Genomic DNA, 26,469 nt, shown 5'->3' with positions numbered 1-26,469 from the left:
TTCTCAATATTAAAAACCTTATGGCTTTTTCTACTGAATTATCCAACAGTATCCACTTCCTAACCCCGTGGCTTTCCCCTCCCCCATACCTCCAGGGAGGGTATAGAATCTCACACATTCAAAGCGTGTTCTGAAATTTCCCTTGCTTGGCTCTGCTCAAAACAAACACAAACCTGGCTTTCAAGTATTTCCAAGTCATTTATAAAAAAGAAATGTGTTTATATAGGCTGTTAGGAGTTATTAATATTTAATTCATTTAGGGGAAAATGCTGGCCTTTGTGATTAGTTAAACTTGTTTTTATTTCTTTTACTTTATGTGATTTTCAAATATCCTTTTTTCTTTTTAAGAGACAGGGTCTCACTCTGTCACCCAGGCTGGAGTATAATGGCGGAGTCACAGCTCACTGCAGCCTTGAATTCCTGAGTTCAAGGGATCCTCCCATCTCAGCCCACCAAGTAGCTGGGACTACAGGTGGGTGCCACCACATCCAGCTAGTGTTTTTATTTTTTGTAGAGACAGGGTCTTGCTGTGTTGCCCAGGCTGGTCTCAAACTCCAGGCCTCAAGTTGATCCTCTTACCTTGTCCTCCCAGAGTGCTGAGATTACAGGCGTGAGCCCAAATATCCATTTTTCAATCAGTACTTTTGTTTAAGACTCTATTGTTATATTGGAGGCCAAAAAAAAAAAACAATCTCTGTAACATTTCATATATGACAAATCCCAAGAGGTAAAAAAAAGGACTTTCCAGGTCCCAGGGCTTTAGGAAGTGGGAGTGGGCTCATGGGGTGAGGACATTGTGCCCAGCACTAAGCAAAGTCTTAAGCCTGTTTCTTGCCTGGGGGATGTTTATGCTTCAACACAGTACCTGAAATATTGGATATTCCAATATCCGAGAGGCAGAACTGCAAATTCCACAAATCTGTTCTGACACATGGATAAACTTTTATTGACATACCAAAGGGAAAAAAACCAATATTCATTGAAGGCTGCCGAATCTATATTCCTAAGAGTAAAGGTGTTTAATTGACTCTCCACTCTTAAAACACTTTGTATGAAATATAGCTAGGAATATACATAAAGAATTCAGATTACAAAACTCTCTAGGAAATCAATAGTCATCATATAATACTGGAACTACAGTTAAAAACAAACAAACAAACCAATCTTTGAGGAGTCCTAACTGTAGTTTACTTGACAGTGCAGATCATCTGTACCAACTTTCTATATCAAGTTGTAATAGGCAATTGTAAGCAAACAGTATCAATCTGTGTAACTTGTAAAAATTCATCTGAAGTTGTTTGGAGCCGTATGACAATGGATGTTATTCTTTCGGTTCTCCCAGCAGCTCTACAAAATCAGTGATATACCATTTGGCGTTATCCTTGACTTGTTGCCTGATCACATTTCCTCCAAATCCAATGAAAGCATCCTAAGAAGTAAGAAAAGAGAGATAAATGATTTTTATTTTTATTTATTTTTTTGGAGGCTCTGTTGCCCAGGCTGGAGTGCAGTGGTGTGATCTCTGCTCTCTGCAACCTCCGCCTCCCGGGTTCAAGTGGTTCTCCTGCCTCAGCCTCCCAAGTAGCTGGGATTACAGGCACCTGCCACCACGCCTGGCTAATTTTTGTGTTTTTAGTAGAGATGGGGTTTCACTATGTTGGGCCAGGCTGGTCTTGAACTCCTGACCTCTGGTGATTTGCCCACTTCGGCCTCCCAAGGTGCTGGGATTATAGGTATGAGCCACAGCACCTGGCGGAGAAATGATTTTTAGAAAATCAGAAAACAAAGGTTGCAGGAGCAATAGAGAGCAGTAAGTGTTTCAAACTTTTTTTTTTTTTTTTTTTTGAGACGGAGTCTCACTCTGTTGCCCAGGCTGCAGTGCAATGGCGTGATCTCTGCCCACTGCAACCTCCGCCTCCTGGGTTCAAGTGATTCTCCTGCCTCAGCCTCCCGAGTAGCTGGGATTACAGGTGCCTGCCACCACACCTGGCTAATTTTTGTATTTTTAGTAGAGATGGGGTTTCACCATGTTGGCCAGGCTGGTCTCAAACTCCTGACCTCAGGTGATTCGCCCGCCTCGGGCTCCCAAAGTGCTGGGATTACAGGCGTGAGCCACCGCACCCAGCCAAGTGTTTCAAACATAAACTATTCCTGCAAAGAGAGGTAAGCCTGGCCTCCCCCAGGGTGCCTTTGCTGAGTACACAGCACCTTCCTCCTTACCTCCTCCCATCTTCGCCTCCTGGCTTCCTCCTATCCCTCACTGCACTCTCCTGCATCAGTACATGCACCACTGCTGGGGACCCATTCAGCTGGACAATGTCGGGGCTTCTGGAGAGTAAGATGTGGTCCCTGCCCTCTTATAACCAAGACAAATGCCGACAAAAATAAAAATCACATCAGTAGGTAAATGTTTGAGTTCTAAACTAGATGGCAGGAGCTGAGCATGGTGGCTCACACCTGTATTCCCAGTACTTTGGGAGGCTGAGGCGGGAGGATCATCTGAGGTCAAGAGATCGAGACCAGCCTGGCCAACATGGTGAAACCCTGTCTCTACTAAAAATACAAAAAATAGCTGGGCGTGGTGGCAGGTGCCTGTAATCCCAGCTACTCAGGAGGCTGAGGCAGCAGAACTGCTTGTACCGGGAGGCGGAGGTTGCAGTGAACAGTGATTACGCCACTGCACTCCAGCCTGGGTGAGAGAGTGAGACTCTGTCTCAAAAAATAAAATAAATAATAAATAAACTATATGGCAGGCCAGGCATGGTGGCTCATGCCTGTAATCCCAGTAATTTGGGAGGCCGAGGTGGGCAAATCACCTGAGCGCAGGAGTTCAAGACTAGCCTGGCCAACATGGTGAAACCCTGTATCTACTAAAAATACAAAAATTAGGCTGGGCACGGTGGCTGATGCCTGTAATTCCAGCACTTTGGGAGGCCGAGGCGGGCAGATCACGAGGTTAGGAGATCGAGACCATCCTGGCTAATGTGGTGAAACCCTGTCTCTACTAAAAATACAAAAAAAATTAGCCGAGTGCGGTGGCATGCACTTGTAGTCCCAGCTACTCGGGAGGCTGAGGCAGGAGAATCGCTTGAACCTGGGAGGTGGAGGTTGCAGTGAGTATAGATCGCGTCACTGCACTCCAGCCTGGGCAACAGAGCGAAACCGCAACAAACAAACAAACAAACAAACAAACAAAACTACCTGGATGGAAATCGCATCCCTGCCCTGTAATTTCAAAGAAGGGAAGATCAAAGAGAAGTCTGTGGTGTAGAGGAAATCCCCTTGGACCTGGGATCTGGTCCAGAACATGCACCACCCTGCCTGGGAGGCCAAGAGTCGCAGTGTGTGCATAAGAAATGGTGGGGGATTTTCTATTCTGGGATGAGGGAGAACTGTTGGCAGTGCTGTACGTTTTTTTTGTTTTTTTTTTTGAGACAGGGTCTGGCTCTGTCACCCAGGCTGGAGTGCAGTGGTACAATCTCGGCTCACTGCAACCTCCACCTCCTAGTCTCAAGCCATCCTCCCACCTCAGCCTCCCAAGTAGCTGGGACTACAGGCATATGCCACCATACCCAGCTAATTCTTGTAGTTTTTTGTAGAGATGGGGTTTCGCTATGTTGACTAGACTGGTCTGAATTCCTGAGCTCAGGTGATCTGCCCACCTCGGCCTCCCAAAGTGCTGGGATTACAGGTGTGAGCCACTGCCCCCAGTCTACACCTTTTTTTTTTCTTGATTGATTGATTCATGTGATTGATTGAAACACTCTTACTTTTTCATAGTTAAAATTGTTTATAGGCCATGCGCAGTAGCTTATTCCTCTAATCCCAGCACGTTGGGAGGCTGAGGAGGGAGGATGGCTTGAGGCCAGAGTTTGAGACCAGCATGGGCAATATAGTGAGACCCCATCTCTATAAAAAAAATTAAAAATTATCTGGGGGTAGTGGCTCATGCCTATAGTCCTAGCTACTCAGGACGCTGAGGCAGAAGTATCACTTGAGCCTGGGAGTTCGAGGTTGCAGTGAGCTGTGATTGTGCCACTGCCCTCTAGCCCGGGTGACAGAGTAAGACCCTGTCTCAAGAAAAAAATAAATAAATAAAAATTGTTTATAGTTATTATTATTTCATTAGTTGTACTAACTGATACCCTCCTTTTGTGCATGATTTTTCAAAATAGTATTTCCTTTTTTCTGGCAGGATATAGACACAATACTGCATATACTCATTTGAAAGTACAAAATTCTGTTACTTGTCTTTTCCTTTCACTTTTTTTTTTTTTTAAGACAGTCTTGGCCAGGTGCGGTGGCTCACGCATGTAATCCCAGCACTTTGGGAGGCCAAGGCGGGTGGATCACGAGGTCAGGAGATTGAGACCATCCTGACTAACATGGTGAAACCCCGTCTCTACTAAAAATACAAAAAATTAGCCGGGCGTGGTGGCGGGCGTCTGTAGTCCCAGCTACTCGGGAGGCTGAGGCAGGAGAATGGCGTGAACCCAGGAGGCAGAGCTTGCAGTGAACACAGATTGCCCCACTGCACTCCAGTCTGGGTGACAGAGCGAGACTCCATCAGAGCGAGACAAAAAAAAAAAAAAAAAGAAAGAAAAAAAAAGACAGTCTCGCTCTGTCACCCAGGCTGGAGTGCAGTGGCACAATCTCGGCTCACTGCAACCTCTGCCTCCTGGGTTCAAGTGATTCTCGTGCCTCAGCCTCTCGAGTAGCTGAGACTACAAGTGTGCCCCACCTCACCTGGCTACTTTTTAAATTTTTTGTAGGGTCTTGCTATGTTGCCAGGCTGCTCTCAAACTCCTCCTGCCTCAGCTTCCAAAGTGCTGGGATTACAGGTATGTCCCACTGCACCCAACCAATCTTGTCATTCCTTTTTGGTTTTACGAGACAGGGTCTCACCCTGTCACCCAGGCTGGAGTGCAGTGGTACAGTCATGGCTCACTGCAGCCTTGAACTTCTGGGCTCAGGTGATCATCCTGCCTTAGCCTCCTGAGTAGCCAGGATGACAGGTGCACACCACAATCCCTGAATAATTTTTTAGAGACAGAGTTTTGCCACGTTGCTCAGCTGGTCTTGAACCTCTGTGCTTAAGCAATCCTCCCACCTCGGCCTCCGAAAGTGCTGGGATCACAGGTGTGAGCCACCGCTCCTGGCTGATTTTGTCATTTCTTGAAAATGAGATTGGGAGCTCTGAGAAAACTCTTCATTTTACTTTTATGTATTTCTCATTAAGCTAGGCCAATGTTCATTGCTTAGCCAACCCCAACACTGGTTATAAATTATCTAAGCTAACAATTCAAAAGCAGCCAGTGTGGTGGCTCATGCCTGTAATCCTAGCACTTTGGGAGGCTGAGGTGGGTGGATCACCTGAGGTCAGGAGTTCGAGACCAGCCTGGCCAACATGGCAAAACCCCATCTCTACTAAAAATACAAAAAATTAGCTGGGCGTGGTGGCAGGCACCTGTAATCCCAGCTACTTGGGAGGCTGAGGCAAGAGAATTGCTTGAACCTGGGAGGCGGAGGTTGCAGTGAGCTGAGATCGCACCATTGCACTCCAGCCTGGGTGACAGAGTGAGACTCTGTCAAAAAAAGAAAAGATTCAAAAGCGGGCCACAGTGGCTCATGCCTGTAATCCCAGCACTTTGGGAGGCCAAGGCAGGCAGATTACCTGAGGTTGGGAGTTTGAGACCAGCCTGGCTAGAACCTTTTTCTTTTTTGAGATGGAGTCTTGCTCCATCATGCCCAGGCTGGAGTGCAGTGGCGCGATCTCGGCTCACTGCAACCTCCTGCCTCCTGGGTTCAAGTGATTCTCCTGCCTCAGCCTCCCAAGTAGCTGGGATTACAGGCGCCCGCTACCACACCCGGATAATTTTTGTATTTTCAGTAGAGACGGGGCTGATCTCAAACTCCAGTTTGGTCTCAAACTCCTGACCATAGGTGATCTGCCTATCTCTGCCTCCCAAAGTGCTGGGATTACAGGCAAGAGTCACCTTCGCATCCAGCCAAAAAGGTTCTCAAACCTTTTTGGCCAGGCTGGTCTCAAACTCCTGACCACAGGTGATCCTCCTGTCTCTGCCTCCCAAAGTGCTGGGATTACAGGCAAGAGTCACCTTCACATCCAGCCAAAAAGGTTCCTTTTAACTCTTTTTCATTCATCATTCATAAAATCATTTTTTTATTTTTATTTTTTAGACAATCCCTATTTTTAGATCTCAGGAAACTAGGTGGTAAAAACTTCATATATGTTTTGAGATGCAGTCTTGTTCTGTTACCCAGGCTGGAATACAGTGACGTGATCTTGGCTCACTGCAACCTCCACCTCCTGGGTTTGACTGATTCTCATGCCTCAGCCTCCTAAGTAGCTGCAATGACAGGCACCCATCACCACTTCCAGCTAATTTTTTTGTATTTTTTGTAGATATGAGGTTTCACCATGTTGCCCAGGCAGGTCTCAAACTCCTGGCCTCAGGTGATCCGCCCGCCTTAGCCTCTCAAAGTGCTGGGATTACAGGTGTGAGCCACTGCACCTGGCTACACTATATTTTTGGCGTAGTTTTTCTTATGTTAGAATAACATGATAAAGGCTAAGCCCTATGTGAAATGGACACATTTGATATTACGACACCTGCTATATAGCATTTGTTTCCTGCATTGATTTTAAAATGCTTAGAAATAAAATCCCCAGCTGGGCATGTTGGCTCACACCTATAATCCCAGCACTCTGGCAGGCAAAGGTAGGAGGATCACTTGAGCCAGGAGTTCAAAATTAGCCTGGGCAACATAGTGAGACCTCATCTCTACAAAAAATAAACAAAATTAGATAGTTGTGGTGGCATGTGCCGGCAGTCCCAGTGTTATGCCTAGACCGTTTGTTCTTCAAAGAAGACCACCAGAGTCCAGAGTCAAAGCCAAGCGGCAAGGATCTTTACTACAAGTTCGAACCTGGTCCTTCCATTCCACCACATACAAGAGGGCCCTGAACAATGCGAGTGTTTGCTTTTTTATAGCCTGAAAGTTACAGGGGAACAAAGGAATTCTTTTGGTTCCCGCTCTTTCAGTAAAACTTTGAACGGCTGTCCCCTCATCTGTCCTCTTATCGGAGACTTTCCTGGTGGTGTTTGTACTGGGCTTGTTTGTTTTGAGCCCGGGGGAAGTTTAAGAGATATATGGTGATATGTGGTGGGATGGGAGGATGGGATGTGTTTGTACTGGGCTTGTTTGTTTTGAGCCCGGGGCTGAGGAATGTGCCTGGCTCTTTTCATTCCCCCCCTTTCTTTTCAGGTATTTTTTAGAGCCAATCTTGGGTCTTATAAGTCTGATTCTGTTTCAGCGTTTACAGGTTGGTATTGGGCTCTGAGGACTATGAGTTGTACAGTGTTAAACTTTTCTTTAATGAACCGCAAAATTCTGTTAACAACACAAGGTCCTACGGTAAGCAGAAATAGTAGACTCAGCAGGGGTCCAAGGAAGGGGGCTAACAGTGAAAACATAGATGAGTTCCACTATTGGTCTGCAGCTGAAGCAAACTGCCGTGTTCTTACTTCTGTGCTTAACTTGCATAACTGTTGGACTTGGTCTTCTACGAGTCCTGATTCATTTATGTAGAAACAACAGTCTTCCTTTAGAAACATACACATTCCTCCTTTTTCAGCAGTGAGTAGGTCTAAGGCCCTCCGGTTCTGCAAGGTTACCTGTGCTAGGGACGTGAGCTGCCGCTGGAGGGAGGCAAGGGACTCAGCTGACTCTTCTATAGCAACGGCAAATTGTTGGTACAGCTTGTTACTTTCTATGAGGGTGTGACCTAGGGCTCCCCCAGCCAGTCCGGCCGCCATGAAGGATGCGGTGAGGGAGATTCCTGCAATGAGGGGGAGAAATATGGCTCGTGCAGGTCTTGGTCTAGGGTCTGGGTGAATAACAGCACTAGTCCAGTTACTGGTATACTTTAGGAACTCACCGGCAGTAAGGAGAGTTAACCGGGGAACTAATGTGACAGGAAGACACAGTAGGTTGGTAACAGAGGGGCTTGATAGGTTTTTAGATAATGTTCTATTACACCAGAAGAATATGCCTGACGGAGCCTTTAAGGTGATGTTAGGGGGCGTTGCAGTGATGTTGCAGAGGCTGGAATTAGTTCCTGAGAAACACTAGGGAAACTTCTCTTGACTGGGGTTTAGGTATAGTGGCACGTTAGGGATAGGGGCATATGAGAGGTTTTGGTGGTTGTTAGCTTGGGCAGAGGTGGATGATCTTCATGGCAGGGGGACAGCGGTTAGCGGTGGACGCCTTAGAGTGGCAATAGAAAGCAGCCAGACAGGCTGTGAAGTCCTGTAAGGTTGGCAAGTTCTAATCTTTCTTGCAATAATTTTAACCAGGAAAAAGGACGTAAATCTTGTGTCAGGCGGTTTTCTTGTCGCTGGATATTTCCATGGACCAGGGGCCGTACCTGCACTAGACCCCGCCACAGATAGAGGTGACTGCTAGGCCATGTGGAGGCAGAGGAGTAGTATACAGCCCTGTGTTGAGGCGTGGTCCAGCGGGAGTTCCAGGGGTCTTTAACTATCCATGTATATGAAAGGTCTCTATCTCGTCTGCGATGGAAGGGCCATCTGGGATCTATCTGTTCTTCTCCACCTTACCATTGGTATTTATGGATGTTACAACAGTTATAAGGGCAGCCGGCACTTTGGTGCCACCAATAGTGCTTACAATTGTATTCAGTCTGATCATACTCGAAGCATATTATTGGTGCCACTGGTTTGGCTACTGGGAAATCGGTAAAATTTAGTAAAATTGGGCTATTGCACCTTGAGGAGGGGCAATCTGCACTGGCCACTAATTTCCCGGGCTTAGGAGGTTGCCTAGGGTGGGTTTGGTTTTCATAAAGCCAGAATCTCCAGACAAAGGGATTAGGAGCTGGCTTTATGTTTTCCTCAGCGGCCACTAGGGCGACTAATGTTAGAGTTAGACTACTTAACTGCATGTTTGCAGTGAGTTATGCTGCCGGCGCAGGGTGAGTTTTAAGGGGTTGTTCTTAGCTCTGTCCACAGTCCACGTGTCCGGTGCTTTAGCCACCGCCGCCATGATTGGCCTTAGAAGGTCGGAGGTTGGGTCCACTGGCTTGACGTGGGTGTAGTGGATCCACGACGCAATGCCTTCTACTTTCAGGGCGGTGGGTGTGGTCAGGAGTACTTGGAGTGGTCCTTTCCACCTGGGCTCTAGGGTCTCTTGTCGGTGTCGCTTAACCAGGACTCAGTCTCCTGGCTGGTACGGATGGGGTGTCGGTGGGGGACTGGTCTCATATAGCTCTCTCAGCTTGGGCCAGATTTCTTGGTGAATTTTCTGTAAGGCTTGTAAGGAAAATAAGAATTCAGAGACATTTTCTGTTTCAGACTTAAGCAGGTCATCTTTTAAGCTAGGAACCAGGGGTGGAGGTCTGCCATACATGATTTCGTAAGGGGTGAGGCCTAGTTTGTAAGGGGTATTACGGGCCTGGAACAGAGCATAGGGAAGAAGGACTACCTAATTAGCGCCAGTCTCTATAGTCAATTTAGTTAAGGTCTCTTTTAAGGTCCGATTCATCTTTTCTACCTGTCCTGAACTCTGGGGCCTGTAAGCGCAATGTAGTTTCTAATTTGCCTTAAGGATGGAAGCCAAGTCTTGACTTACTTTAGCGACGAAAGCGGGCCTATTATTTGACCTTATCTGGATGGGGAAGCCATACTTGGGAAGGATATCTTCCAGAATTTTCTTTGCTACGACCTGAGCAGTTTCTCTTTTGGTTGGGAATGCTTCAGTCCACCTTGAAAAAGTATCTACAAAGACAAGTAAGTACCGGTACCTGTACTTTCTTGGCTTTATTTCAGTAAAATCTACTTCTTAGTAGATACTGGGCCTGGTTCCTCTGAGCCTTGTTCCTGCTGCAGCTTGAGATTGGGGGTATGCGTTGTTAAGCTGGCAGACTTTGCAACTTGTCACAATACTGCTGGCCGTCTCAGCTATATGTCTGATATTGAGCTTGGAGCATCTGATCAGGTCTATCATCCGCCGGGCCCCCAGGTGGGTGGTTCGGTGGATGTGTTCTAACACCTGTTGTCTTAATTTTTCTGGTAGGATGGTTTGGTCATTAGTATCAGTCCACCACTTATTCTGGATTTGTTTCAGGGGAAGTTTGTCAATCCACTGGAGATCTTGTTCTGAATATTCAGGGAAATATGGCAAGTCCTGGGGGCCCGGGTCAGGGAGCTGGAGTGCAAGGAGTTGGCTGGGAGCCTTCGCCATATTTCTTGCAGTCTGGTCTGCCAGAAAGTTGCCTTGAGCAGTTGGAGTAGTTAGTTTCTGATGCCTTGGGCAATGTACAATGGCTAATTTTTCTGGCCTCCATAGGGCTGTTAGCAGGGCTAGGATCTCTTGTTTTTTATCTTTTTTCCTTCAGCCGTCAGTAACCTTCGTTCCTTGTAAATGGCCTCATGTATATGCGCCGTTGCAAAAGCATATCGGCTGTCTGTATATACTGTCAGCTTTTTCCCCGCCCTTAAGGTAAGAGCTTGGGTGAGCGCTATCAGTTCGGCCTTCTGGGCCGATGTCCCCGGGGGCAGGGGTTCCGCCCAGATTACCTCAGTCTCTGAAGTTACTGCCGCCCCAGCGTACCTCTGGCCTTGATGCATGAAGCTGCTCTTATCAGTGAACTAGACGAGGTCAGCGTCAGGAAGTGGGTGGTCTTGCAGGTCTTCTCGAACTCCGTGCACCTGAGCTAGTATCTCGGTGCAGTCATGGAGTGGGGCGTCCAGGTCCGGGTTGGGCAGCAGCGAGGCAGGGTTTAAGGTCGTTGGGGGCAGGAAAATTATCCTGAGAGGATTTAGTAGTAGTCCTTGGTAGTGGGTGAGCCGGGCGTTACTCATCCATCGATTAGGTGGCTGTTTGAGTACACCTTCGATGGCATGTGGAGTAACGACCCGCAATTCTTGCCCTATGACAAGTTTATCAGCATCTTGCACCATCAGAGCCGTGGCCGCAATCATTCGGAGACAAGGGGGCCACCCGGCAACTACTGGGTCTAACTTCTTTGACAGGTAGGCAACTGGCCTCCGCCAGGGGCCTAAGTTCTGAGTTATTACTGCCTTGGCGACACCTTTATTTTCATCCACGTATAAGTGGAAGGGCTTGGTAACATCAGGTAGTCCTAGTGCAGGCGCGGAGAGTAGGGCGGTTTTAATCTGTTGGAAGGCCAACTCGGCTTCGTCTGTCCAATTAAATGGCTGTTGCCCCCGTGTTGCCTGATACAAGGGTTTAGCTAGTTCTGCGAACCTAGGTATCCATAGTCGGCAAAATCTTGCCGACCTTAGGAACTCTCTCACTTGTCGGGTGGATTGTGGCCTGGGGATCTGCAGAACAGTTTGTTTCCGGGCATCTGTTAGCCAGCGCTGCCTTCTTTTAAGCAGGGTAGGAGAGTTTTTGAATCCTTGCGGCGCCTGGTCCATGTCAGTTGGCCACTTATGCCTTTATCAGGGTCATTCTACTCGAAGGCGAAGAGCTTTTGGCTCTGAGGGGCTAAAGGCAAACTAAAGAAAGCATCTTTTAAATCTAAAACAGTGTACCATTGATGTTTAGGGTTTAAGGTACTTAGGAGGGTATACGGGTTAGGTACACTTGGATGTATGTCTACAACTTTCTTGTTGATTTCTTTTAAGTCTTGTACAGGTCTGTATTCTTCACTATTAGGTTTTCGTACCGACAACAATGGAGTATTCCAGGGTGAGTGACATGGGCGTAGGACCTCTTGGTCAAGGAGCCGGCGGATATGCGGGGCAATCCTTCTCTTGGCTTCTAGGGGCATCGGGTATTGGCATACCTGCACAGGGTCTGTCCTAGGCTTAAGTTCAATAAATAAGGCAGGACGGTGTTTTGCTAGACTTAAGCCCCCCGTTTCCGCCTACGCTTCTGGATACTGCTGGAGCCAAGGTGCTATGTCTTGGTCAGGGGCCGCTTTCTCCTGGTGGAGCCGGTACTTATCTTCTAGGTTTTTAGTCAGGATGGACACGGTTCTATTGTGGGGGTTGGTCACGACGGGCCTCTCAGGGAGGAAATGGATCTGTGCTCCTATTTTAGTTAGCAGGTCTCTCCTCAATAGGGGACAGGGGCTTTCAGGGATGACTAGGAAAGAATGGGTTACATTCTTGGCTCCGAGGTTTACTGTTCTTTGTGTTGTCTATGGGTATTTCTTAACTCCTGTGGCCTCTTGTACCTACGAGGATTTGGAGGATAATTTCCTATTAGTTTTAACTAAGACCGAGTGCTGTGCTCCCATATCGACCAAGAACTGGACTGGGGACCCCTCCACTTGCAAAGTTACTCTAGGTTTGGGGAGGGGGTCCGAACCTCGTCTTCTTTAGTCTTCGTCTTGAGTGACTAGTACGGGTGTAGACTTAGGGGGTCCGGGTCCTTGTCCTCGTGGTTTCTTTTTGGGGCAGTCTCTTACCTAGTGGCCAGCCCTTTTACAATAGGCACATTGGTCTTTGCTCAGATTATCATGCCGGGGGGGCCGCCTAGGTTGGGTGTACTCTGGCTGTAGATGCTTTTTCTGTACCACTGCTGCCAGGACCTTGGTCATTTTTTTCAGCGGCCTTAAATTGCTTTTCCTCTGGAGTATCTCTGTTATTGTAAACCTGCTGGGCTATCTGAAGGAGGTCTTGAATCCGCTTTCTTTCTAAGTCTTCTAATTTCTGGAGTTTTCTCTTAATATCTGGGGCTGCCTGATTTACGAAAGACATTACAACAGCTGCCTGACTTCCTGGAGCCTCTGGATCTATGGGGGTGTACTGTCTAAAAGCTTCCATTAATCTTTCTAAGTACGTAGCTGGGCTCTCTGTCTTTCCTTGCAGAATAGAATATACTTTAGCCAAATTAGTGGGCTTGCGAGCAGCTGCCCGGAGACCCGCCATTAGAGTCTGGCGATAAAGGTGTAGCCGTCCCCTACCTTCTGCCGTGTTGTAGTCCTACGCTGGCCTGGTCAGAGGAAAGGTTGCGTTTATGAGGTCGGGGTTGGCAATCGGTTGACCGTCGTCTCCCGGGACTAGCTTTCTAGCTTCTATCTGTATTCTTTCTCGCTCTTCCGTGGTGAACAAAATTCGGAGGAGCTGCTGACAATCATCCCAAGTGGGCTGGTGGGTGAACATGACACTATCTAGTAAAGCCAGTAAATCTTTGGGGTTGTCTGAAAACCGAGCACTCTGAGTTTTCCAGTTATACAGATCACTGGTGGAGAATGGCCAGTACTGGAGCCTGGGGATTCCTGTGTCATCCGGGGGTCCTATTTCCCGAAGGGGTAAAGCCACCGTGGAGTCAGGCGGCTGAGGGGGGCTAGTCCGCGAAGTGCGCCTTCGCGTCCTCCCCACCGGCCTTTCAAAGTTACTTTCCTTTTCAGCGGGCCCGTGTGTGCCAGCCGCCTCCCATCCGCCTGCTCCTTCCCGCAGCTCAGCCAGGGGGGCTGGGGCCTGGGGCCCGGAGGGGTACGGAGGGGGTTCTGTGAACAGTGGGGCCCCGCTGTCAGGTAAAACAGGATGGGGGGGGCAGTTGGTTGCCTGGATTTTAGTGGTCGAGCAACTAGTGCCTTACAGTGTTCAGAGGCCAATTGGAAAGGGGACAGCTAAGGAGGCGGGTTCTCAACAAGGTCCTGCCATATGAGGATATATGGGATATGATCTAAGTGGCCTGCACGCCTAGGTAGGAAAATCTTGGACTTTACCTTAGTGATGACAGCAAGTCGGAAGGTCCTTTCGGGCGGCCACCCCACATCAAAGGCAGGCCATTCGGAGCGACACAGAGTAATTAGCTTTCTTTTCCTGATTTCTATACCAAGATCATGGCCTCTTGCTCTAACTTCTTTGAAATTACTCGTAAGGAGAGATAGAGGAGTGCTCTGGGTATTACCTATCCTGTAATAATTTGTAGTCTTTTCCTGTAAAGGAATGTGGGTTTGAATCCTTGTAAAGGAAATCTGATCTGACTTATTAATGATATCTAATCGCAGGCGCACTTTGGCAGCCTTGGTCAGAGGCAGCTGCTGCCCGCCAAACTGGGGCAGTTCAGATCGCAAGCGCGCACCGGAAGCCCGGGTCAGAGTTAGCTGCCTGGATCGCGGTCGCGCTGGGGCAGCCTAGATTAGAGACAGCTGCTGCCTGCCAAACTGGGGCAGTTCAGATCGCAAGCGCGCATCGGAAGCCCGGGTCAGAGTTAGCTGCCTGGATCGCGGTCGCGCTGGGGCAGCCTAGATTAGAGACAGCTGCTGCCCGCCAAACCGGGGCAGTTCAGATCGCAAGCGCGCACCGGAAGCCCGGGTCAGAGTTAGCTGCCTGGATCGCGGTCGTGCTGGGGCAGCCTAGATTAGAGACAGCTGCTGCCCGCCAAACCGGGGCAGTTCAGATCGCAAGCGCGCACCGGAAGCCCGGGTCAGAGTTAGCTGCCTGGATCGCGGTCGCGCTGGGGCAGCCTAGATTAGAGACAGCTGCTGCCCGCCAAACCGGGGCAGTTCAGATCGCAAGCGCGCACCGGAAGCCCGGGTCAGAGTTAGCTGCCTGGATCGCGGTCGTGCTGGGGCAGCCTAGATTAGAGACAGCTGCTGCCCGCCAAACCGGGGCAGTTCAGATCGCAAGCGCGCACCGGAAGCCCGGGTCAGAGTTAGCTGCCTGGATCGCGGTCGCGCTGGGGCAGCCTAGATTAGAGACAGCTGCTGCCCGCCTAACCGGGCAGCTCAGATACGGCTGCTGCCTGCCAAACCGGGGCAGCTCATATCAGAGACAGATGCTGCCCGCCAAACCGGGGCAGCTCAGATCAGAGACAGCTGCTGCCCGCCTAACTGGGCAGCTCAGATACGGCTGCTGCCCGCCAAACCGGGGCAGCTCAGATCAGAGACAGATGCTGCCCGCCAAACCGGGGCAGCTCAGATCAGAGACAGCTGCTGCCCGCCCAACCGGGCAGCTCAGATACGGCTGCTGCCCGCCAAACCGGGGCTGCTCAGATCAGAGACAGATGCTGCCTGCCCAACCGGGCAGCTCAGATACGGCTGCTGCCTGCCAAACCGGGGCAGCTCAGATCAGAGACAGATGCTGCCCGATCAACCGGGCAGCTCAGATACGGCTGCTGCCTGCCAAACCGGGGCAGCTCAGATCAGAGACAGATGCTGCCCGATCAACCGGGCAGCTCAGATACGGCTGCGGCCCGCCAAACCGGGGCAGCTCAGATCGCAATATAGATCAGATGAGAGCCAGGGGACGTCTCCTACTGGTCTCCGCTGGCTGTCCTATAGCGCGTCCGCCAGGACTGTGCCAGCTCCAGTTTCAGACCTCGCGAGTCACAGATTCGGATTCAGAACAGACACGGACAAACGGAGACGAGCCAGCTCACCTATCAGTAGATCGATCCTAGCAGATCCATTGACCAGGGGTCTGGTGGGCTTGGGGAATCCCGGACGAGCCCCCAGATGTTATGCCTAGACCGTTTGTTCTTCAAAGAAGACCACCAGAGTCCAGAGTCAAAGCCAAGCGGCAAGGATCTTTACTACAAGTTCGAACCTGGTCCTTCCATTCCACCGCATACAAGAGGGCCCTGAACAATGCAAGTGTTTGCTTTTTTATAGCCTGAAAGTTACAGGGGAACAAAGGAATTCTTTTGGTTCCCGCTCTTTCAGTAAAACTTTGAACAGCTGTCCCCTCATCTGTCCTCTTATCGGAGACTTTCCTGGTGGTGTTTGTACTGGGCTTGTTTGTTTTGAGCCCGGGGGAAGTTTAAGAGATATATGGTGAGATGTGGTAGGATAGGAGGATAGGATGTGTTTGTACTGGGCTTGTTTGTTTTGAGCCCGGGGCTGAGGAATGTGCCCAGCTCTTTTCACCAGCTACTCAGGAGGCTGAGATGGGAACATCGCTTGAGTCCGGGAGGTCGAGGCTGCAGTGAGCTGAGACCGCGCCACTGCACTCCAGCCTGGGTGACAGAGCGAGACTCCGTCTCAAAAAATAAATAAAACCAGGGCTGGGCGTGGTGGCTCATGCCTGTAATCCCAGCACTTTGGGAGGCCACGGCGGGCAGATCACAAGGTCAGGAGTTCGAGACCAGCCTGGCCAATATGGTGAAACCCCGTCTCTACTAAAAATACAAAAATACCATGCCAGGCGTGGTGGCGTGCACTTGTAGTCCTAGCTACTTGAGAGGCGGAGGCAGAAGAATCGCTTGAACCTGGGAAGCGGAGGGTGCAGTGAGCCAAGATCACGCCACTGCACTCCAGCCTGGGTGACAGAGCGAGACTCCGTCTCAAAAAAAAATAAAAATAAAAATAAAAAAGTAAATAAAACCTCTGCTAGTCTCAGAAAATGACGTTAGTTCAGAGGAATAAAATGCTGTGGTGGTGTGGGATGCAGTGGCACATACCTGTAATCCCAGCTACCCAGGAGGCTGAGGTGGGAGGATCGTTTGAGCCCAGAAGTTCAGGGCTGTGATAAGCTACGATCACACAACTGAACTCCGGCCTGGGTGACAGAGTGAGACTCTTTCTAAAAAAACCAAAACCAAACATAATATTTGACTTCACAGGGCTGTTATGAGGATTAAATGAGGTAACATATGAGGAACTAGTATATAAAGTATAAAATGATGTTAAAATCTCGGTTATGAGTTGTTGATGGTATTATTTGGGGAAATGAAATCAACTCTTATTGAGCACACACCTAGGCTAAAAGGTGGTGCCCATGCTACAGGGATAAGGCATTGTTAAAAGTTTTAAAAGGTTTTTAGTTCCTTATTCATAACTTTTCTTGGGTTTGCACAAAGTCAGTTGACATAACAAGATTGAATTTGTTTTTATTATTTTGTTTTTATCTTGTAATGAGAGTTGTTTTTGTTTAACTCCTGTTTTAAATCTTATATAGTTCTAAATCAGCTGTTTTTATTTTATTTTATTTATTTATTTTGTAGAGATGGGGTCTTACTATGTTGCCCAGGCTGGTCTCAAACTCCTGTGCTCAAGCGATCTTCCTACCTCAGCCTCCCAAAGTGCTGGGATTATAGGACAAATCAGCTGTCTAAAACAAAAGTACGGTTGGGCACTGTACAAAAATTAGCCAGGCGTGGTGATGGGCACCTGTAATCCCAGCTACTTGGGAGGCTGAGGCAGGAGAATCACTTGAACCCAGGCGGCAGAGGTTGCAGTGAGCCGAGATCGAGCCACTGCACTCCAGCAGGAGCAACAGAGTGAGACCCTGTCTCAAAAAAAAAAAAAAAAAAAAAAAGAATATCACTCTCAGTCACTCCTTGATATAACTGGAGATCTGAGATAATATAACAGCTGTGGCACCGCTATGGACCAGAGAGGGGATAGGAGGCTTCCCCAAGGGCAGCTGTAGTTCAGTAATCTGTTAACAAAAGTCTCCCTTCTAAAGTCTCTGTCTTTTTTTTTTAAAGACAGAGTATCGCTCTGTCACCCAGGCTGTAAGTGCAGTGGCGCGATCTCGGCGCACTGCAACCTCCGCCTCCCAGCTTCAAGTGATTCTCCTGCCTCAGCCTCCCAAGTAGCTGGGACTACAGGCATGTGCCACCATGCCCAGCTAATTTTCCTATTTTTTTTTTTTTTTTTTTTTTTTTTAGCAGAGTTGGGGCTTCACCACGTTGGCCAGGGTGGTCTCGAACTCCTGACCTCAAGTGATCCTCCTGCCTCAGGCTCCCAAAGTGCTGGGATTACAGGCGTGAGCCACCGTGCCCAGCCAAAAGTCTCCTCCTTGAGTCTAAATTGCTTCAAATGCATAGAAGCTCCCATAAAATTGAAATACAACACATAGCAAAGTAAGTCATAGGGGCTATGTAGGAATTAATGTTTCATGAAGTGCAGACATTTATGTACAGACAGGTGATGTTATAGATAATAAAGCTAAGACAGGTGATGATCTAAGTCTGTTTTGCTGAGCAAAGTGTACCAAAGGGCAAAAGACATCAATTAAGAGAACCATTCATCTCAATATTTAACTCTGATGTGACTGTTCAAGTTGCATTCCAAAAGACATTACCCAGAATACCGAATAATGGAACTGCTAAGAAAGGGAACATGTTACCGTTAACATCTTACCATTAAAGTAGAATTTCAGCCTACTGGCAAATACATTGGTTGCTGGGATATTGAGCTTTGAAGCAACATGCTCTACAATACTCCTAAAGCCACCAGATATTAGGAAAACCTGAACATTTCGCTCCTGTAGGCGACTTACCAGCTCCCCGCAAAATAAAATACAAAATACCCAACACTGAGTAATACAAAAGAAAAAAAAAAAAAACGAAACATGAAGAGGGAAATAAGATGTATTTTCTTCTCCTGAATGCATTTGCCTGAGGTATGTTTGACAAGGTATACTGCCTGGGGTGTTAATGTTTTCTATATGTTTTTCTCTTTATTTTTTGAGACAGAGTTTCACTCTTGTCACCCAGGCTGGAGTGCAAGGCTGCGATCTTGGCTCACTGCAACCTCCACCTCCCGGATTCAAGCGATTCTCCTGCCTCAGCCTCCTGAGTATTACAGGCCGGTGCCACAATGCCCGGCTGATTTTTTTTTTTTTTGAGATGGAATCTTGCTCTGTTGCCCTAGCTGGAGTGCACTGGCATGATCTCGGCTCACAGCAACCTCTGCCTCCCGGGTTCCAGTGATTTTCCTCCCTCAGCCTCCTGGGTAGCTGGGATTACAGGTGCCTATCACCACGCCCAGCTACTTTTTTTGTATTTTTAGTAGAGACTGGGTTTCACCATGTTGGCCAGGCTGGTCTCGAACTCCTGACCTCAGGTGATACCACCCATCTTGGCCTCCCAAAGTGCTGGGATTACAGACGTGAGCTACCGTGCCCGGCTTAATTTTTGTATTTTTAGTAGAGACAAGGTTTCATCATGTTGGTTAGGCTGGTCTCGAACTCCTGACCTGGTGATCCATCCACTTCGGCCTCCCAAAGTGCTGGGACTACAGGTGCGAGCCACCATGCCCAGCCTTATATGTGTTTTTCTAAATGTACTTAGAAATCAATGGGTAGGGCTTGGCTGCTTTAGGAAACCGTTCTAGAACTCTACTCTGCCCATGGACCCAGAAAAACACAAGATGAGGACAAACAAGGAAAGCTTAGGTTTTCCCTGGAGAAAGAGGAAAGGCAGAAACAGACAGGACCAGACAACCGGCCAGACAAGACCACGTGTAAGTGCCAAAAGAACCACACAGCCCATGCCTTTAATTCCAGCACTTTGGGAGGCCAAGGTAGAAAATCACTTGAGGCCAGGAGCTTGAGAACAGCCTGGGCAACACAGCAAGATTCCATCTCTACAAGAAGATTCTTAAAGGCTGGGTATAGTGGCTCAAACCTATAATTCCAACACTTTGGGAGGCTGAGTTGTGAAAATTGGTCACTTAAGCCCACCAGTTCAAGACCAGCCTGGGCAACGTAGTGAGATGCTGTGTCTATAAAAAAAATTTTTTTTTTTAAATTAGGCACGGCGGGCCGGGCGCGGTGACTCACGCCTGTAATCCCAGCACTTTGAGAGGCTGAGGCAGGTGGATCACAAGGTCAGGAGATTGAGACCATCCTGGCTAACATGGTGAAACCCCGTCTCTACTAAAAATACAAAAAATTAGTCAGCTGTGGTGGCAGGCGCCTGTAGTCCCAGCTACTCGGGAGGCTGAGGGAAGAGAATGGCGTGAACCCAGGAGGTGGAGCTTGCAGTGAGCCAAGATGGCGCCACTGCACTCCAGCCTGGGCAACAGAGCAAGACTCCGTCTCAAAAAAAAAAAAAAAAAAAAATGGCATGGTGGCCTATGTCTGTAGTCCCAGCTACTTTGGAAGCAGAGGCAGGAGGATCCCTTGAGCCCAGAAGATTGATGCTGCAGCGAGCTGTGTTCATGCCACTGCACTCCAGCCTGGGTGACAAAGCAAGACTTTCAGAAAAAAAAAAAAAAATTCTTTAATTAGCTGGGCATGGTGGCATGCACCTGCAGTCCCTACTACTAAGGAGGCTAAGGTGGGAGGGCTACTTGACCCCAGGAGTTCGAGGCTGCAGTGGGCCATGATTATACCACTGTACTCCAACCTGGGCAACAGAATGAGACTCTGAATCTAAAAAAAATAATAATAGGCCAGGTGCAGTGACTCACACCTGTAATCTCAGCATGTTGGGAGGCCGAGGCAGGTGGATCACTTGAGATGAAGAGTTCGAGACCAGCCTGGCCAACATGGCGAAACCCATCTCTACTAAAAATACAAAAATTAGCCAGGTGTGGTGGCAGGCGCCTGTAATCCCAGCTACTCCTGAGGCTGAGGCAGGAGAATCGTGTGAACCTGGGAGGCAAAAGTTGCAGTGAGTGGAGATTGCACCACTGCACTCCAGCCTGGGCGACAGAGTGAGACTTTGTCTCAAAAAAAAAAAAAGTAAATAAAATTTTGCCGGGCACAGTGGCTCACGCCTGTGATCCCAGCACTTTGGGAGTCTGAGGCGGGCAGACTACCTGAGGTCTGGAGTTCGAGACCAGCCTAACCAACATGGTGAAATCCTGTCTCTACTAAAAATACAAAAACTAGCCTGGCATGGTGGGTGCCTGAAATCCCAACTACTCAGGAGGCTGAGGCAGGAGAATCACTTGAACCCGGGAGGCAGAAGTTGCAGTGAGCCAAGATCGTAGCATTGCACTCTAGTCTGGGCAACAGAGCGAGACTCTGCCTCAATAAATAAATAAATAAATAAATAAATAAATTTTTTTAAAATAATAAAATTAAAAAATAAAAATGAAAATAAATAAACCACCCAGAGGGCTCTCTAAAGCAATCGTTAGATGCTCTCAGGAGGACATGCCCCCCAACACTGGTGCTGAAATACACCTGGAGCAGCGGCTCCTCTTACTTATGCTGGGGGTCAGGTGTGGGGGGTGCTCTGCTATGAGTCTCTGCACCTGCTCCCTGGAGGGCTGGATTGGGGCTAAGTGCTCCGTGAGAGCAACTTTGAAAGACACTGCCCCACCCATGGCTCGCCATGTCCTAGGAGGGAGACCCAACAGTCAGGCCAGCCAGGTCCAATGTCCTCGAGGTTAACATGCCTTACTGCCCCGGGTCTACACAACATCCACCAAAAGGAAGATGCTAACAAGAGCCCCACTATGCAACAGACAGGCTTTGCTGCTATGAGAGCAAGGCCTTGGAATAAACTTTTGAAGGTGTGCTTGAAAATAACATTAACAAGCTGGGTGCAGTGACTCATGCCTATAATGCCAAAACTTTGGGAAGCTGAGGTGGGCAGCTCATCTGAAGCCAGGAGTTCGAGACCAGCCTGGCCAACATGACAAAACCCCATCTCTAATAAAAAAAAATGCAAAAATTAGCCAGGTGTGGTGGTGCGTGCCTGTAATCCCAGCTACTTGGGAAGCTGAGGCAGGAGAATTGCTGGAACCTGGGAGGGGGAGGTTGCAGTGAGCCGAGATCATGCCACTGCACCCCAGCCTAGAAGACAGAGACTTCATCTCAAAAAAATAAATAAATAAATAAAAGTTACACAGCCTATTCATAGGTAGTTTTCTTGAAAGCCGCAAGCTGTCATAAATCAAGAAAGAGACCAAAGGCTAAACGTTCTTCCATGAAAGGGAGTTGAAAATAAAATGGTGGCCGGGTGTGGTGGCTCATGCCTGTAATCCCAGCACTTTGGGAGGCCGAGGCGGGCAGATCACGAGGTCAGGAGTTCAAGACCAGGCTGGCCAACATGGTGAAACACCATCTCTACTAAAAATACAAAAATAAGCCGGGTGTGGTGGTGCGTGCCTGTAGTTTCAGCTACTCAGGAGGTGGAGGCAGGAGAATTGCTTGAACCCAGGAGGCGGAGGTTGCAGTGAGCCGAGATTGCACCATTGCACTCCAGCCTGGTGACAGAGCGAGACTCCGTCCTGAAAAAAAAAAAAAAGAAAATGACATGGTGCATGACTGGGGGACTGGGGCTGCAGAGGGTGGTGCCCAGCTGCAGGGCAGGAGGTGGGAGGGCAGGAGGGAGGGAGGGAGAGAGGGGCTCTGACCCAGGATCCACCAAGAGACTCTGAACCTTTCCAGGGAACCACTAAGGCCACACTTTCAACCATGACACAAAGCCACTGGACACTTGAGCCCTGCCCCCTAGGCCATCTTCTTTGGTTAGTGATGGTCATCATTCCCCTAATCAAGCTAAGAACATGTCTTATCCATATTTTTTTGCCATAAATATTTATATAAATGAATGAATATATCAAATTCAACTCTAAGGGGTGAAAGAAAAAGCCTAGTGCTCATGTTCCATAGCCAAGGTCCAGCACTTCATCCAAAACAGCCACTCTTTAGAAATTCTTTATCATTTCATGGCCGGGCATGGTGGCTCATGCCTGTAATCCCAGCACTTTGGGAGGCTGAGGCGGGTGGATCACGAGGTCAGGAGTTTGAGACCAGCCTGACCAACATGGTGAAACTCCATCTCTACTAAAAATAAAAAAATTAGCCGGATGTGGTTGCACACGCCTGTAATCCCAGCTACTCAGGAGGCTGAGGCAGGATAATTGCTTGAACCTGGGAGGTGGAGGTTGCAGTGAGCCAAGATTGTGCCACTGCACTCCAGTCTGGGCAATAGAGTGAGACTCTGTCTCAAAAAAAAAAAAAAAAGAAATTCTTTATCATTTCATAAGGTGAATAAATGCTATCCCTACATTTCTGACACCGCGTCCTCTACACCACAGATTTTGGCTAGCTCACCGATTCCTTCTTCACTGATGACCGTGCTGTCAACATCAAAACACACAGCATCTGCTGAGTAGAAAAGCTTCCTCAGCTCTGAGTGGGAGATCATCCTTGGAAGAATTTTCCTCCTATAAGAAAAAAAGATAAATGTATTTTAGACATCAAATAAAATTATGAAAAGATCCCACCCTTGCCTACTAAGCCAATCTAATTTGTGTCAAAGTCGGTGCAGGCCACATAAGAGTGTATTCATGAATTCAATCATTTTTCTTTTCCTTTTCTTTTTTTTTTTTTTCACTTCCCACACTACACTAATTTCTTCTTCTTCATTTTTTTTTTTTTTTAGATGGAGTCTTACTCTGTTGCCCAGGCTGGAGGGTAGTGGCACGAACTTGGCTTACTGCAACCTCCACCTCCTAGGTTCTAGTGATTCTCGTGCCTCAGCCTCCTGAGTAGCTGGGATTACAGGCACATGCCACCATACCCAGCTAACTGTTTTTTTTATTTTTTATTTTTATTAGAGACGGGGTTTCACCATGTTGGCCAGGCTGGTCTTGAACTCCTGACCTCAGGTGATCTGCCCACCTCGGCCTCCCAAAGTGCTGGGATTACAGGTGTGAGCCACTGCGCCTGGCTGTTACCAACTTTTAAATCTATTTGATGTTGAGGCTGGGGGCGGTGGGTCATGCCTATAATCCCAGCACTTTGCGAGGCCAAGTCGGGCAGATCACCTGAGGTCAGGAGTTTGAGACCAGCCTGGACGACACGGTGAAATCTACTAAAAAAAAAAAAAAAAAAAAAAAAAATTAGCTGGGCGTGGTGGTGAGTGCCCGTAATCCCAGCTACCCAGGAGACTGAGGCAGGAGAATTGCTGGAACCTGGGAGGCAGAGGCTGCAATGAGCTGAGATCGCGCCACTGCACTCCAGCCTGCAAGACAAAGCAAGACTCTGTCTCAAAAACAAAAAATATATATATAATCCATTCATTATATTCTGGGAATGAACAGAGCATCCACATCAAATTGAGTCGTGATTTATTAAAGGAAAGCCAAGGCCAGGCACCGTGACTCACGCCTGTAATCTCAGCACTTTGGGAGGCTGAGGAGGGTGGGTCACCTGAGGTCAGGAGTCCAAGACCAGCCTGGTCAACATGGTGAAACCCCATCTCTACTAAAAGTACAAAAAATTAGCTGGGCTTGGTGGCAGGCACCTGTAATCCCACCTACTTGGGAGCCTGAGGCAGGAGAATTGCTTGAACCTGGGAGGTGGAGGTTGCAGTGAGCCGAGATCATGCCATTGCACTCCAGCCTGGGCAACAAAAGTGCAACTCCATCTCAAAAAAAATTAAAATAAATAAATAAAGGGAAGCCACACGGAGGGGTGGAGAGGGAATACCAGCAACAGATGGGCCTGGGTGATAATTGAAGCTCTACCTTTTACAGTGATTAGGCAAATTACTCAACCCTCCAAGATTGACTTTTCTATGTAAAGTAGCTGTTCCTGTGAATGGCTTAAGGGGAGTGGAAACAAAGGTCATCAGAGTTGATGTATGACTCAACTCAGAGTTGAGGATGAAAAGTGGGAATAATAGCGCCTGCCTGTACCCTGGTACAGATAGGATGTTTATTTACTTATTTGTGGAGACAGGGTCTTGCTTGTTGCCCAGGCTGGAGTGCAGTGGCACGATCATGGCTCACTGCAGGCTTGAACTCCTGGGCTCAGTCTTGAACTCCTGGGCGTGGTGGCAAGCACCTGTAGTCTCAGCTACTCGGGAGACTGAGGCAGGAGAATCGCTTGAACCCAGGAGGTGGAGGCTGCAGTGAGCTGAGATCACGCCACTGCACTCCAGCCTGGCGACAAAGTGAGATTCTATCTCAGGAAAAAAAAAAATTAAACTAAAAAGTTGTAGTATCTAAAATGAGCAAAATCATTGGGCGTGGTGGATCACACCTGTAATCCCAGCACTTTGGGATGCTGAGGTGGATGGACCATCTGAAGTCAGAGTTTGAGACCAGCCTGCAGTGAGCTGAGATTGCACCACTGCACTCCAGCCTGGGAGACAGAGTGAGACTCCATTTCAAAAAAAGAATTAGCCAAGCATGGTAGCATGCACCTGTAGTCCTAGCTACTGGGGAGGCTGACCGGGAACGATTCCTTGAGCCCGGAGGTCAAGGCTGCAGTGAGCCATGATTTCACCGCCTCACTCCAGCCTGGGCAACAGAGCAAGACCCTGTCTCGATAAAGAAAAAAAAGAAACAGACAAAACCAAAAAACAAAACAGAACAGAACAGCATCATTTCCTTATCATTAGTTTGAAGAAAGTGAATTGCCTGTAAAAGTTTCCATTTTCAAAAAAAGCATTAAAATATAGTGTAAGGCCAGGCACGATGGCTCATTCCTGTAATCCCAGCAATTTGGGAGGCTGAAATGGATTGCCTGAGCCCAGGAGGTCGATCCTTCGGCTTCAGCCGCTCAAGTAGCGGGGACTACAAGCGCATGCCACCATGCCCAATAATTTTCTGTATTTTTATAGAGACAGGGTTTCACCATGTTGCCCAAGCTAGTCTGGAACTCCCGAGCTCAAGCGATCCGCCTGCCTCGGCCTCCCAAAGTGCTGGGATTATGGACATGAGCTAACGCCCCGGCCCAATTACTTTCTTCAGTCTGAGCATGAGCGCTGGAAAAAAAGCTCTCACTTGCATATAATTTTTTAGAGACATTTTCTCACTCTGTCACACAGGCTGGAGTGCAGTGGCGCAATCTCGGCTTACTGTAAACTCAACCTCCCGGGTTCGATCACTTATATACATACACATATTTGTTTGTTCAGACGGAGTCTCGCTCTGTCGCCCAGGCTGGAGTGCAGTGACGCGATCTCGGCTCACTGCAACCTCCGCCTTCTGGGTTCAAACAGTTCTCTGCCTCAGCCTCCCGAGTTGCTGGGATTACAGGCGCCCGCCACCACGCCCGGTTAATTTTTGTATTTTTAGTAGAGACAGGGTTTCACCATGCTGGCCAGGCTGGTCTTGAACTCCTGACCTCGTGATCCACCTGCCTCGGCCTCCCAAAGTGTTGGGATTACAGGCGTGAGCCACCGCGCCCGGCCGATCGCTTATATTTTCAAAAAGATGTTTTCTTCCTTTCCTAGCCCCTTCTACCCCGCTACAAAATTTCAAAGACTTAATGCTATTACAACTGGCCGTCAAACTCGGGAGTGCAGCTCCCTAATGCGTGGCGGCCTCAGTGGGGTCCCACCCTGCCCAGGATGAGCGGCGCCAGGTGGCGGGGGACGCTCCCGGGGTCCCCGGGCCCTGGCTGGGGAAGGTGTTGTGGGGCGCACGTACCCAGGCTCAGGTGAGGCGAGTGCGCCGCAGGGGCTGCAGCTGGCGCTGGCCATTGAGAAGCTTCTGCGCTACCTTGCGATCGTGCCCGCCACTTCCCGCAGGCCGGGAAGTCGTAAAGCTCCTCCTGGTAGCTTATAGGCGGCGACGGCCAGGCAGAAGCCTGCGGACACCCAACAGCCACTTTAGCTGCCGCCAGCCAGGGAGCCTGTGGCCCCCCGCGCATGCGCGCTCCCGGAAGACCAACAGCCCCGCCTCGAGTTCCGATTGGCTCCGCGTGAGGGGCGGGCCTCTGCGACGTCACAAGGGCGCGCCTCCGGCGGCGTCACAGGGGCGGGCCTTCGGCGGCGTCATGAAGGTGGGCCTTCAGTATC

The 26,469-nt window shown here is 48.8% G+C and overlaps 1 protein-coding gene across 6 annotated transcripts; it reads right to left on the bottom strand.

Annotated features, from left to right (window-relative positions):
• Nucleotides 1–922: 922 nt before the first annotated feature.
• LOC465383 (putative phosphoserine phosphatase-like protein) lies at nt 923–26,353 on the bottom strand. Of its 6 annotated transcripts, XM_063814228.1 has the most exons (4): nt 26,099–26,351; nt 22,770–22,882; nt 21,819–21,940; nt 923–1,429 (listed from the first exon to the last, which is right to left on the bottom strand). In XM_063814228.1, the coding sequence occupies exons 1-2, from the start codon at nt 26,319–26,321 to the stop codon at nt 22,860–22,862; spliced, it is 246 nt and encodes an 81-aa protein (XP_063670298.1). In that variant the 5' UTR covers nt 26,322–26,351; the 3' UTR covers nt 923–1,429; nt 21,819–21,940; nt 22,770–22,859. The 6 variants fall into 6 exon arrangements, with proteins under 6 accessions (XP_063670298.1, XP_009451380.1, XP_063670297.1 ...); XM_009453105.5 differs by lacking the exon at nt 21,819–21,940 and having other exon boundaries at nt 22,724–22,882; nt 26,099–26,353; XM_063814227.1 differs by lacking the exons at nt 21,819–21,940; nt 22,770–22,882; nt 26,099–26,351 and adding exons at nt 7,698–9,353; nt 12,980–15,444.
• Nucleotides 26,354–26,469: the final 116 nt, after the last annotated feature.

Source organism: Pan troglodytes, chromosome 6, assembly GCF_028858775.2.
Source record: "Pan troglodytes isolate AG18354 chromosome 6, NHGRI_mPanTro3-v2.0_pri, whole genome shotgun sequence".
Lineage (NCBI taxonomy): Eukaryota > Metazoa > Chordata > Mammalia > Primates > Hominidae > Pan > Pan troglodytes.
This window is presented reverse-complemented; position numbering and strand designations above follow the sequence as displayed.